Raw genomic sequence first — 15,409 nt, forward strand, 5'->3', positions numbered from 1 at the left:
TATACAACCGGATGTGACGTACCATAATTTGGTGGTATTACACCTAAAACTATCGTTTAACTTTAATAACCCAATGATTAAATTGCATATACAAATAAGAAGATGTGGTAAAATTGCAAATGAGACGACTTTCAAACAGAGACCAATTGGCATAGAAGTGAAACACTTGATGGCTTTCAACAATGAGCGAAATCAATACCGCAATGGTCCCAAATGACAAATGTGAACCTTTTCAAACGAAAAAACTAACGACCTGATTTACTATTAAAACAATGTACGAAATACAAATATGATACATGCAGCAACAAAATAGCAGTTAAAAAGCGGTAATAATTCATCAGATCGATACAAAGCAGAACAAGTAATCCGTTATTTTCATTGCCTGGCACTCCAATACTTTTTTAACGTATCAGATTCAAAAGCTATGATTCCACGTGCTACCCGATATAATGGAAGAAATGCATTACAAATATAAACAAAAAACGCTTCTTATAACTCTAAATTTCATGGTTGTAGCATACATATAAAAGGCTCCTTTTCATAATTTTATAAAGTAGCATTTATGTTACATCTGACCACAGATTTATATTTCCATGTTATATATCTCAACTTAAATCCAATATATACGGATTTCATCATAATGAAATAACATAAAAAGCTCTGACTCTACTTAGTTATATTGATTATGTATGATCTGAAGCGATAACAAATATAAAGTAATGCTGATGAGACTGTCATTAAAGTGAGAGTGTTAGCGCTATAGAACCAGGTTAACTCCACCATTTTCTACATTTGAAAATGCCTGTACCAAGTCAGGAATGTGACATTTCTTGTCCATTCGTTTTTGGTGCGTTTTGTTATTTTATGTTGCCATGTGATTATGGTGTGTAAAAATACTCATAAATACCAGGATAGAAATTTTATGATAGAGTATTACTTGTAGTAGTATTATCTTGACACATTTAATTCATTTTCAAACTTCTTCAATTGAAAAGAAAACATACCAAAACAAGCTCGCATTGATAGCTTGGCATTAGTTAGTATATTTAGTTTGGATAGTAGCAACAGAAATATTTTGCTACAAAATATTGTTAACAAAAATACCAGACTTCGAGGTAAATTTAAAAAGGAAGAGTACGTAAACACTGACAAAATCAAATGTAAGATTCTGTGTATCCAAGCTAAAATTTAAAAAGACAAATTATAAACCCAGACGAATAGCTTCTTAATTTGAAATAATTTAATGCGCAAGTATTTGACGGAATTTGAAAATTATAGATTCATGAAAAATTTATTATGATAACATACTAATGTTCGCGTGTGTCCCTAAGCTGTCAGCTCTACTGATAAAACAAGTTTTCCATCGTGTGTCATTCCTACCATATTTGAACCCCATTTATAATATTTTTTCCTTTATTCCTTTGTGTAATAATATTGATTGTGGTCTACTTGTTACAATGGACAAAGTAATACAATGATAATACGATATAGTTGTCAATTACAGAACTAAATATTTATACAACTATTGACGATCAACATTCTGGTACAGTCATCAATACATATGGCGACCGATAAGGACAATTTAATGCACGAGTTATAAATAAAATGCTGGAAATGGGACTGATGCTGGGTTTTTTTTCTTGTTTTTTTTTGCTGTACATATACTCATTTTGTGGTATGAATAGATATCCCATATCCTTTCTTTTCTATTAAAGTATACTTCCCTTTTTGAAGTGAGATTTATTGATAATATGATACAGTTGTCAATTACAGAACTAAATATTTATACAACTATTGACGATCAACATTCTTGTAAAGTCATCAATACATATGGCGACCGAAAAGGACAATTTAATGCACGAGTTAATAATAAATTGCTGGATTTTCGGAATTAACTTATGCTGTTCGTTTGTTTGTTGTGTTATTTGCTGAACATATACTGATTTGGGTCATGAACTGATATCCCATATCCTTTCTTTTCTATTAAAATATATTTCCCTTCTTGAAGTGAGATTTTTACGCATAGACACGATTACATTTATAAGCAGTCAAATACAAATGCCATAGTAGTGTTTGTTTCAACGAAGTGTTTGAATGACGCTTAATAAGGTATATTAGTGTTTTACAAGACAATAAAAAAAACTCCAGATACCAAAATTCAACAAAACATAACGAAACGACAATGATCCTGAAGCAACTGAACATTTTTAAATAGCTATAACTCACAAGATAATCCGAGATCACAATCTAGAGGACAAAATAAGACCATTCTGATTCAAACTAACAGCAACATTTGTTTTCTTTTCTGTTCATATTTTGTGTATTTAACCTAGGGAGGAGTATTAGTGGTAAATGACTCAATTAAATGTTCTATACAAGATATGACATTAGCACCTTTAACTGACTGTCGTCAGGGATGGTATTAAAATGTATAGATATTCAAACTAGTTAATGAGATAAAATAAAAAGCGTTTTTTAATCAACATAGTCTTTTGTTAGTATACAGAGCGGTTGCGATATGTAAATAATTATTCCATGGAACAGAGTTTAATTAGGTAGTAACTAGAATTATCATTTCAGCACGCACTACCACACTGATGATATAGTAACGAATATAGAAATTAATTCTATGACAATCTAGTCAATATTGGTGTTTCGTTATTCTCACAGGAACAATTCATATAACTGCTTACAGTGATTTTATATAGGTAAAAATTGGTATCTGAAATTGTTCTCTTTCCAATGCATTGGTATATTTAATTTTACATTAATTTTACATTTTAAGAGGAGCACAAACATTGACAAATATCTGAAATACTTTGTAAAAACTCCAGACATGATTCAAATAAAGGCAACAGGAGTATACCGCTTTCTGACAATCAGAAATCATTGAGAGAAAACAAATTAGAGTAACAAACTTTAACCGAGGGAAACTTATCAACTGTAAGCGAAAAAACAACGGAACAACATAAACATTAAGTGTATCGAACCAATGCGAAATACAAACATCTGAACATTTAATACTTAAAAAACTAAAACACTTATTTGACCAGTTCGAAGTGATCTTTCGACAAAAATCTCGACATTGTATGTGATTCAGAGTTAATATTCTTAGTGTCAACCCGAAAAAAAACTACCAGCACTGCCACTGCAAACATTTAATATATTCAGATTTATTGTATTTATCTAACACAAATGAAGAAAACTAAATACTGAGAAAAAACAAATCGAGTTAATATGCTAGGTTTTTTACGATATAGTCTACATTGATACCGTGTAGGTAACCTTAATTCACGTTTCATAAGACAGTACAAACCGATTGATTCTGTCTATCACCCAATCTTTTTCAATATTCACGTTTTTGTTCGTCTTGTCGGTTTTGATTTCTTATAGACTGTCTAGAGTATGTAAAAGAAACGAAGATGATATATGTGTTACCATATCTATCTAGCAAGGACAAAACTGAAAGAGAATGAAGGTCGAAGCATTTTCGTGGTACCATGAGGAGAAAGGGGAATTTAATGAACTATATTTGTCAACTAAAATATACAATTCAAATTTTTCAATATTTTAATTGATTTTCGAAATGTAAACTTTACAAAGCTATTGTGTATTGCTATTCTTTACCAAAATATATATAATATAGGATGCAAGGATGATGTTTTTGATTCCAACATCTCTAGATTTATAAAGGGGCATTGCATTCACAAAAAATATGAATACATTAATCTTAAAGAAAACGTCCAGGTAAGAATTGCAACGTTTACATATGTGAAACCCTGTATAACTGCAACAAAATCGACAAACACCTGTGAAAGCAATGCATAAGAATGCATAACCAACCGCAAGTATTTAATAACGTACTCTTTAAGTTGTTTATCTACGTCTATAGATAACTATTTATACATTATACAGTTGTGATGCGCTTGGAAGAATAAATTACATAACACTTTTATTTGATAACATTTTAAATTAGTCGTTTTTTGTTTAACCTAATGTAAAAGTGAGTTTCCCTAACATAACAGATCTTGCACACAATGGCTTTTTGTATAGGTCTTGAATTGATGAAAATTACATGCAGGAGATTTAAATGACCTTCAATAATGAAAAGTGGGAACTTACCAAAACACATTAAATGAACGAGCCTCCTCAAGGGTTTTTGATTGTGTGACAATGTTGTTTTATAGTGACTATTTGATTACCTGACAAAATATTTCTTAATTTTGTAATTATTTGAAAATGAAGGACTGAATTGTTGATATGTTTGAAAAATTAATCAAAAATTCGAAGTACTGTTATTTCATAATTATGACCACATCAATGATAATACGTGTCAACACAGAAATGCTGACTACCATGCTGGTGATACCCTCGGGGAATAAACACTCCATCAGCAGTGGCATCGACTTTGTGGGTTAAAATAAATTTATCATAGATACCAGGATTGAAATTTTATATTTGAGTGTCCCTTGTAGCAGTAATATTTCGACAACTTTAATTTATTTTCAAACTTCTTCAATTTAAAAGAAAACATTCCAAAACAAGCTCACATTGATAGCTTGGCATTAGATGTTTTGGATAGTAGCAACAGAAATATTTTGCTACAATAAATTGTTAACAAAAATACCAGACTTTAATGTAAATTCAAAGAGGATGAGTCCGTAAACACTGACAACATCAAAGGTTACATTTTGTGCATCCAAGTTAAAATTCAAAAAGACAAATTATAAACCCAGACGAATAGGAATCAGGCCTCACGGTCATAAAACTTTCGAGCATGATTTTTGTACTCAGACTCGAAATTCAACCAATCAAATTGCTGGATTTAATGTTTCGAGCATGATTTTTGTGCTCCGAGCACTGAGCAAAGTTTTATGCCTTCAAGGCCAGAGCTTCTTAATTTGAAATAATTTAATGCGCAAGTATTTGACGGAATTTGAAAATTATAGATTCATGAAATTTATTATAATAACATACTGATGTTCGCGTGTGCCCCTAAGCTGTAAGTTCTGCTGATAAAAGAAGTTTTGCATCATTCCTACCATATTTGAACCCCATTTATAATATTTTTTCCTTTATTCCATTGTGTAACAATATTGATCGTGGTCTACTTGTTACAATGGACAAAGTGATACAATGATAATACCATACAGTTGTCAATTACAGAACAAAATATTTATACAACTATTGATCATCAACATTCTGGTACAGTCATCAATACATATGGCGACCGACAAGAACAATTTAAGGCACGAGTTATAAATAAAATGCTGGAAATGGGACTGATGCTGGGGTTTTTTTCTTGGTTTTTTTTGCTGTACATATACTCATTTTGTGATATGAATATATATCCCATGTCCCTTCTTTTCTTTTAAAGTATATTACTCTTTTTGAAGTGCGATTTATCAAAATAAACTAAACCCAAAGAAATAACAAATTCAAACAACAATAAATCCAGATTTTTTTATTGAAAGAAATAACCAACACAAGACAACAGAAAACAACAATAGTTGCATGAACGGTACCAATGTGTATGACCCAGTTTCGCATTTCGACAATTAATGTCTCCTCAGTGATGCACGAGCCAAAAATATTTAAAAATCCAAATCTTACTTCAAAATCAAGATATTATAGACAAAAAACAAATATCAGAATCAATCATATATCAACAAAACAAACAAATGAACAACCGCATAGACATGCTAGACGACAGCAATCATTAGCAATATAATGTCAATGTCATAGTAGTAGTGTTTGATTTAATGAAGTGTCTTTAATGTCCCTTAAAGTTAATAAGGCATATTCTTTCTTTTAAGTGACTATAACTAACAGAATCAATTGTTTTCTTTTCTGATCACATTTTGTGTATGTAACCCTGTTAGAGGATCGGAAACTATATCAGATCATATCAGACTCGACAAAGGACTCGGTTACATTTACTTTACAAGATACACCATTAGCACCTGTAACTGAGTGTCATCATCGGTCGTATTTAAGTTTATAAAAAGGGATAAAAGATGCCTAAAATGAGATAAAGACACACAGGAAAACAATAATACACAAAACACAACACAGAGAAAAATAAAGACTGAGCAACACGAACCCCACCAAAGACGGTGTGATTTCATGTGCTCTGGAAGGGCAAGTATAAACATGTGATATCCCACTAAGTTAATGATATCAAATAAAAAACGTATATTGAATCAGCATGGTTTTGTTATTATCCAGAGTAGTTGAGAATATACAAGTCAAAAATAACTCCGATATGTATATAATCATTTTATAGAATAGATTTTAATTAAGTAGTTGCTAGAATTATCATTTCAGCGCGCACTATCACATGGATGACATAGTAACGATTAAGGAAATTAATTCTATAAAAATCTGATCAATAGTGTTGTTTCTTTATACTCAAAGGAAAAGTTCAAAATAGTGTTTAGAGTGGTTTGTTAATGTGTATCCGAAGTTATTTTTTTGTCCAATGAGTATACATTATTTGATCATTCATATTCAGAGGACCACAAATGTCAATGATTGGCAAATATCTGAAATACATAGTCAACACTGCAGACATGATCGCATGATTCAAACAAATGCAACAGTAGAAAACTGGTATTCAAAATTCATTAATCGAGAAGGTAAAAAAAGGGTTACAAACTTAAAATGAGGGAAACGCTAGTATAGCAGGAAAACAACCGATCAACAGAAACACTTAATTGCTTCAAACAAATACTAAAATACAACCATCATAAATCATATATTAGAAAGGAAGAAAAAGTCTTTCTTTTTTTACTAGTTTCATTAGCTGATTTGGAAAAGAGGCATTGTCAACCTACAGATAACCTGATAATCGGTACTTAAACTAAAACTACCAGCACTACCACTATCAACATATCTTATATTCAGATTCATTCTACATCTTACACAGACGAAGAAACCTAATACTGAGAGGAAAAGAAATTGAGTTGTGCTGGTTTTACCATCACAATAGTCAATATTGATACCGTACAAATGACCTTAATTTACGTTTTATAAGACACTACAAACCGATTGATTCTGTCTATCACTCAATCTATAGCAATAATCACGTTTTTGTTCGTCTTGTCAGAACTGATTTACTAAAGACTGTCTCGAGTATGTAAAAAATCTGAAATGATTTGGTATGCATTAAATCAATGATATAACTATCTACCAAGGATATATATGGAGGAGGATAAATATCGACGCACCTTTATGTCACCATAGGGACAGGGGTCAATATATTCAAATTAGTCAAATAAAATATATTATTTATTTTTTTTAAACTTTTCAATAATCTCAGACTAATCATTTCATAGATTTCAGAATTTTAAATTCTTACAAAATGTTCGTATTGCTATTTTGAATGTTTACCTTTGTAACGTATGAAGCAAGGATGATGCTTATGACCGTTATCTTCAGATTTATATAGAGCCAATGTATTGACTCAAAAGATGAAAACATTAAATCTTAAAGGAAACTTCCAGGTAAAAATTGCAGCGATTACATATGTGATGAAACATCTGAAACTCTGTAGAACTGCAACAAAACCGAAAAACACCTGTGAAAGCAATGCATAAAAATGCATAATAAACCACAAGTATTTAATAACGTACTCTTTAAGTTGTTTATCTACGTCTATAGATAACTATTTATACATTTTACATTTGTGATAAGTATGGAAGAATAAATTACATAACACTTTTATTTGATAATATTATAAATTAGTCGTTTTTTAACCTAATGTTAAAGTGATTTTCCTTAACATAACAGATTTTGCACACAATGACTTTTGGGATAGGTATTGAATTTGTGAAAAGTCACTCAGGAGAATTATAAGACCTGAAATAATGAAAAGTGGGAACTAACCAAAACACATCAAATGAACGAGCCTCTTCAAGGGGTTTTTGATTATGTGACTAGTTGGCAGGTTTTTTTAATGACTATTAGACTACCTGACAAAATGTTTCTTAATTATTTAATTATTTGAAAATGAAGGACTGTATTTTTTATAATCTGTTTGACAAATTAATCAATGATTAACAAAACTTTTTTGGCTTATCATTTATAAACATGATGATGCTCAAAACAATTGTTTAGTTATCAAAGTAGTTGACTGAGGCACTAGCATAACTTTCTGTCATTATCTGGAATGGTGTAAACATTAAACCTCTAACCATCTCCCAAAATTCTGAACATATATAATATAAGAAGATGTGCTAATGAGACAACTCTCCATCCAAGTCATAGTTTGTAAAAGTAAACCATTATAGGTCAAGGTAAGGTCTCCAACTCGGATCATTGGCTCACATCGAACAGCAAACTATAAAGGGCCCCAAAAAACGACTAGTGTAAAACCATTCACACATGAATATACATTTTTTTTGTGTAAACAGATTTCAGTAGAAAGCTATATTCTGAAGGTTTGCCATCTCTACGTTATACATGGTTGTACTGCTAAACAGAAGATGGGCCTGCCTTCTGTGGTCGTACTTATCAGATGAGAAACAGCTGTTTTGGGGAATATTAAACGTTTTACATAGATTGGTAACACATGAAAATAGTCAGGGGATGCAGGATGATGTATATATAGACAATTTGGATATGATGTACGCTTGTGAGAGTATCAATCAAATTTGACAGAGCAAAGAGAAAAATCCTATTTTAATTAGATACGTTAGTATTTTAAAAATAGTTTTCATCGTAGTTTAGACATAAATCAAAGATAGAATTATCTATTAAATTGAAAGCTTTACATATATAATTCGAATAGTTATAAGGTATAAACTTGGAATCTCTGGGCCAACCTCAACGTTGTAACATAATATCTTGAGCGGTAAAGCAAAGAGATAAATATCTGTTTTATGTCAAAAAACACAGATCAACTAATATCAGACTTCTTAAGAAGCCTTATTCTCAATCGTTAAAATTTACTGAGGTGTATATTTGGGGAATAAGATATACTGGTTCATTGTCGAATGTTTAACGCCACTTTCAGCACTTTTCGCGGTCATTTTTCATTGGTACAGCCAGCAGTCCCGGAGTCAACCACCGACCATTGGCAGAAAAAAAATAAAATCGAACGGACTTGTCACGTGAGAAAAAGATTCGAACTCACACCCTCGGTTAACACGCTATTGGTACAGTAAATCAACTACTTTCCTTTTTACGAGAATAAGCGGAATGTTTACAATAAGTCGTAGGAATAATTAAAGCAATGCGGACTTAAAAGTCAGATTCAAACAGTAGGAAACAGGAAAAAATATAGACATAGAGCGATATGACATGACTGACAATGAAACAAATATCCAACACAGTACAAAGACTTTGATGTAAGGAACTATATGCACTGCACGGTGGCAATCTTCTCAGAATATAAATGCGTATGTTATGTGGGAAGAAAATATTTCTAAAGATATGTCTAAACTGTCATTCTACAAATTCTCGTAGCAATAAAAGCGTTTGAGGTGAGCAGTGGTTATCTATTAATAGTTTCAATACATCAAATATCTTTTACTCGTGTAAAACATAGTCGTTTACATATCTATCAAAACGTATTGCTTCAGAACCATGCAATTCCTTGATAAATATCCCTCTGATATATTTTGCCTCTGTTTTGGAATCTTAATTAAAATGTATATATCTTCTAAAAAAATAGAAAAAACACTTACCATTAATCAAGGTCTTTTAACGGATTTTAAATCAACCACAAATTATCCAGTATTCAAATATCGAACATAAGTGCATCATATTTATAAACCATCAAAGAAAATCACAAGTTGTGTATTGATATTTTTTCACATTATGGATGTTTTAGCACTACCATACAATAACTAGTGACAGAGTTAAACAACCACTGCTGAGGTGTACGAACTAATGAAGAAGAAAATCGAATTCTAGTCACGTGTCTATTGCATTCTAGCAAATAAAGATTTTTTTATTCTAAACCTGTTATTCTGCAAATTAAATTGATGCTTTCAGCGAGGAATCATATCGAATATTTAACTGCTATATTTGTGTGTAATGTACAAGATGCTGTATAAATCATCTCTGCGGAGATAATTTTTTTCTAATTGATTGGTGTTGCCTTCCCAATAACACCAATGTGAAATAAATTGCCGTACAGGGTAATCATACAGAAACAACGACATCTATTTGTAGAGTAGAAATAATTGACCTATGAAGCGATGTAGATCTAACATTGCTCAGGGATTGTAGTATTTCCATAAATGAGAGCCTTGATGAGGGTTAATTTCTTTATTACGCAATGTATACACAGCAACTTTTGCATACGTATTTCTGTACTATTTAATTCTGTACTTAAAATATGTAGTACTGGAAATTTACTTTAATATATAGTACTATTTGTAATATTTAGGTACTTGCATTTTCCAGTACTTGATTTGTACTTAAAATATTGGTACAAAAATAATACCAACAATGATCACAGTATTCCATGTTTGAACATCATAACTTTATGAGATTTGAAGAAGACAAACTTTCAAAATGCTGAAAATGTAACCATGCAACAAAAAATCTTCAGTACTCTAATTTCAATTTCAAATCAAAATCAAGTACTGTAAAATACAGGTACCTAAATATTACAATAATTTTAAAGTAACAAAATAGTACTGAATATTAAAAGCAGATTTCCAGTACTACAGTTTTTTGGTCACAGAAGTCACGTACCTATGCAAGCTGTGTATGTATATAAAAAAAAAAGATGTGGTATGAATCGTACCGTATAATTGTCAATGAGACAACTCTTCGCAAGAGACCAGCTGACACTGTATAATGCCTTGTTCTCTATTCAGTCTATTCTATTATTAAAATCAGCATTCTCTAATCTTTATAATTACCAATACTCTCGCCAATACTATAATTAATATGCAATAATCTCTTTTCTTTATATCAAACCGTTCTGTACCCGTTTTTTTTAATTTATTTTATCTTTATCATAATTGAGCATATTATCAAAATTAATAATTAAAACGGGGAATGTGTCAAAGAGACAACAACCCGACCGTAGAACAGACTACAGCAGAAGGTCACTATAACAGCTAGGTCTCCAATGCAGCGAAAAATTCCCGTACCCGGAGGCGTCCTTCAGTTGGCCCTTAAACAAATATATATACTAGTTTAGTGATAATGAACGCCATACTAAACTCTAAATTATACACAAGAAACTAAAATTTAAAATAATACATTGTGTACAAGACTAACAAAGGCCAGAGGCTCCTAACTTGGGACAGGCGTAAAAATGCGGCGGGGTTAAACATGTTTATTAAATATCAACCCTCCCCTCCCCCTATACCTCAAGCCAATGTAGAAATGTAAACGCATACCAATACGCACATTGAAATTCAGTTCAAGAGAAATTTTATATGTTCGCCCATTATAACATGTTTATAAACTATTCTGCAAAACCCAATCAAACCCTCATTAAATAATATCAATTTAATACTCCAAGACACTGTAGTATATATTTTTCTAATCTCATTCATTTTAGCCTGGCAATTGAGTCTTGTGCTTATGATGCTTCTGTATGACTATGTGACATACATGTATAAATTGCATGTCCAGTGACAAATATTGCAATCATATTCATAATTATAGATATATTAGAACCAGTGGCGAATCCAGAACTTTTCCTAAAAGGGAGGGGGCGCTGACTGACCTAAGGGGGCCGCTCCAGTCATGCTTCAATGATTCCCTGTATAATCAACCATTTTTTTTTCCTCGAAAGGGGGGCCCGAGCTCCCCAGCCACCCCCTTTCCCTGGATCCGCCTATGAAACCCCTAAATATATAAGTCATCAAAGGTTGGTGATCTAATGTTTGACTTGAATTATGGCGTTACTCATTACGCATCCAATTCTTATATAATATACTAATTTTATTTATCCTCTGATTCCTTTCCAATCCGCATCTAAGTTCAGGGTTTATGATTAAGGGGACACAACTGCAACATTCATGACATTTAAAATCGTATGTTTTTGTTCCGGTTATTGATTGTACAGCTTACGACGATACTACAATTAATGAAATTACTGCTTGAACTACACGCACACACAAACGTAAGTGTTACAGATTTCTTAATGTGTATTCTTTGGTTTCATCAAATAAATATAATATTCGCATGTCAGTTTATATATAACCTACTTGACCTGCTACTATATATAATTTGTACATATTTATAACCAGTTTCTAATTTTAAATCAATAAACATATAGTACGCAAATACTGTGTTCAGTACAAATTTAAATAGAAATGTGTAAATGTGTTGGTTTGCGATGGAGAGTTGTCTCATTGGCAATCATCTTAGTTTATAAAGTAAAAGCGCCCCCCCCCAAAAAAAAAAAAAATGGGACAAAGGTCGGTATTCTATATATATAAGATTGATTTTATAATAGAATGGTCTTTACTTTCGTTTTCTATTTGATTTTCTATATAATATAAAGTAAACGGGAAAAAAAAAACATTTATATAAAACATATTAAAAATGTGTAATCGATTTTAATTTTATTCACTGTGACAGTGTATATATATATCCCTTATTGCATAAAGCAAACAAAAATATGAAGGACAAAAATCAGTCTCCTCACAAGGCTAATTCATATTTTTATACACTTTTTTCTTTGGTTGAGGGAAGTTGATGTGATCTCTCCTGGTTCACTTTTTTGAAAATCAGAGGCACCATTGGTTTCAAGCAATAGCGCTTCCGTATGGGGTGTAGATGTCGTTTTATATTACATTATTAAAGGTTTAGAAATAAGATCCAGATGTAAACAAAATGTTTGAAGTAATATAATATTTTATTATTATAAGATTTAATATAATAGTTATATAAAGCACATGGTGTGTTAGGCTCTGATCCTGTCCATAAAGTTATATAGTATGGTATTAGTTTTCTGTTTTGCGACAACAACTCGACAATAGAGTAGTCAACAGCCGAAGGCCACCAGGGGGTCTTCAATGTAGCGAGAAACTCCCGCACCCGTAGGCGTCCCTCAGCTGGCCCTGAAAAAAAATATGTATACTAGTACAGTGATAATGGACGTCATACTAAACTCCGAATTATACACAAGAAACTAAAATTAAAAAGCATACAAGACTAACAAATACCACAGGCTTCTGACTTGGGACAGACGCAAATTTACGGCGGGGTTAAACATGTTTATGAGATCTCAACCCTCCCCCTGTACCTCTAGCCAATGTGTTTGAATGTGCATGCTTATCCTTCCGTGCGCCTTAGGTCAACCTAGTCTTTGCTTGATAGATATAGGAAGATGTGGTGTGAGTGCCAATGAGACAACTCTCCATCCAAATAACAATTTAAAAAGTAAACCATTATAGGTTAAAGTACGGCCTTCAACACGGAGCCTTGGCTCACACCGAACAACAAGCTATAAAGTTATCTGAGTTCACATTCTTTTTTTATTTTGTGTTTTGTTTGTATAGTTTTTGTCAGTTTCAACGTTTTTCTTTTGGTATTGAGTTGTCTTTTCCTCCTACAAATATTTTTTATGTCAACTTCGGTGACCTTTAGTTATAAAATACTTTGTTATCTATGTTTCTTAGGGTGGTTGTTTCATTGGCAACCATACCACATTTTTAGCTCACCTGGCCCAAAGGGCTTTAAAGTGAGCTTTTCCCATCTTTTGTCGTCCGTCGTCCGTCGTCGTCCGGCGTCGTTAACTTTTACAAAAATCTTCTCCTCTGAAACTACTGGGCCAAATTAAACCAAACTTGGCCACAATTATCATTGGGGTATCTAGTTTAAAAAATGTGTCCGGTGACCCGGCCAACCATCCAAGATGGCCGCCATGGCTAAAATATAACATAGGGGTAAAATGCAGTTTTTGGCTTATAACTCAAAAACCAAAGTATTTAGAGCAAATCTGACAAGAGTAAAATTGTTTAACAGGTCAAAATCTATCTGCCCTGAAACTTTCAGAAAAATCGGACAACCCGTTGTTTGGTTGCTGCCCCTGAATTAGCAATTTTAAGGAAATTTTGCTGTTTTTGGTTATTATCTTGAATATTATTATAGATAGAGATGAACTGTGAACAGCAATAATGTTCAGCAAAGTAAGATTTACAAATAAGTCAACATGACCGAAATGACCAGTTGACCCCTTTAGGAGTTATTGCCCTTTATAGTCAATTTTTAACCATTTCTCGTAAAATTTGTAAATATACTAACATTTTCCACTGAAACTACTAGGCCAAGTTCATTATAGATAGAGATATTTTAAGCAGCAAGAATGTTCAGTTAAGTACGATGTACAAACACATCACCATCACCAAAACACAATTTTGTCATGAATCCATCCTCTTCCTTTGTTTAATATTCACAAAGACCAAGGTGAGCGACACAGGCTCTTTAGAGCCTCTAGTTTTATTTTTATATCAGCCTCTGTGTTGGGCCTGTATATATCTATTGTATAATATTTTGGATTTTTCATTATTTACTTAAATTTTACACACAAAAGTTAATAAAATCTATATAGTTATTTGTGTTTATAATATAACTATTAAAACAAATTAGGACTAACAGTGTCACCCTTTCGATCCCCGAGTAGATTTTTTTTTTAGAAATCTGTTCCTATTTAATCGATTTAACTGAATTTTGATATTCTATGTTTTGAAATATGGATCCAAACTTATTTACAAGGAGCTTTTACACATCCCTGTGTGACAGTATCGAACGCTCTGAAAATAAATACTACTGTACAGACATTTTATTGAAGGGTGGTATCTATATATTTCAGGCAATGATTTAAAACTACAATGGAAGGCTCACGACCTCAAGTGTACATCACTCGTACAGAATCGTTCAGCGCATGTCACAGACTACACAGTAACAAACTTAGTGATGAGGAAAACAAGAAACTATTCGGGAAGTGTAATAATCCAAATGGACACGGACACAATTACAAGGTCGAGGTCACAGTCCGTGGTGGCGTCGACACAGTCAATGGTATGGTATTGAATCTCGTTACTTTGAAAGACTACATGGATCAATGTATAATGAAGGTGCTAGACCATAAAAATATAGACAAAGATGTTTTATATTTCAAAGACATTGTTAGTACCGCAGAGAATATTGTAGTGTTCATATGGAAACAGTTAGAAGAAGTAATACCTAAAGACTTGTTATATGAAGTTAAGTTACATGAAACGGATAAAAACGTGGTCTATTACAGAGGAGAAATGTTTAAAAACAGATAAAAACGTGGTTTGTTACAGAGGAGAAATGTTTAAAAACGGATAAAAACGTGGTCTATTACAGAGGAGAAATGTTTAAAAACGGATAAAAACGTGGTTTACTGCAGAGGAGAAATTTTTAAACGGGACAATTCTCCTTAAACTGTAGATTTATAAATATA

At 32.2% G+C, this 15,409-nt stretch overlaps 1 protein-coding gene and 1 long non-coding RNA gene across 2 annotated transcripts in view; one reads left to right on the forward strand and one right to left on the reverse strand.

Annotated features, from left to right (window-relative positions):
- Positions 1-10,076, reverse strand: part of LOC134693057 (uncharacterized) — a 64,631-nt gene extending 54,555 nt beyond the window's left edge. Inside the window, exon 1 of the long non-coding RNA XR_010102320.1 lies at positions 9,690-10,076. This is a non-coding gene — a long non-coding RNA (uncharacterized LOC134693057). The remainder of the gene's footprint in view (positions 1-9,689) is intronic.
- A 1,881-nt stretch (positions 10,077-11,957) lies between these two features.
- On the forward strand, positions 11,958-15,409 carry LOC134692068 (6-pyruvoyl tetrahydrobiopterin synthase-like). Its single transcript, XM_063552431.1, has 2 exons — positions 11,958-12,094; positions 14,792-15,409. Exon 2 carries the CDS (start codon positions 14,811-14,813, stop codon positions 15,249-15,251), a length of 441 nt encoding a protein of 146 aa, XP_063408501.1. The 5' UTR covers positions 11,958-12,094; positions 14,792-14,810; the 3' UTR covers positions 15,252-15,409.

This window comes from Mytilus trossulus, chromosome 12 (assembly GCF_036588685.1).
Source record: "Mytilus trossulus isolate FHL-02 chromosome 12, PNRI_Mtr1.1.1.hap1, whole genome shotgun sequence".
Lineage (NCBI taxonomy): Eukaryota > Metazoa > Mollusca > Bivalvia > Mytilida > Mytilidae > Mytilus > Mytilus trossulus.

What these genes read in the sequence shown, in the direction of transcription:
- LOC134692068 (XM_063552431.1), top strand. Translation starts at nt 14,811, where the DNA reads ATGGAAGGCTCACGACCTCAAGTGTACATCACTCGTACAGAATCGTTC.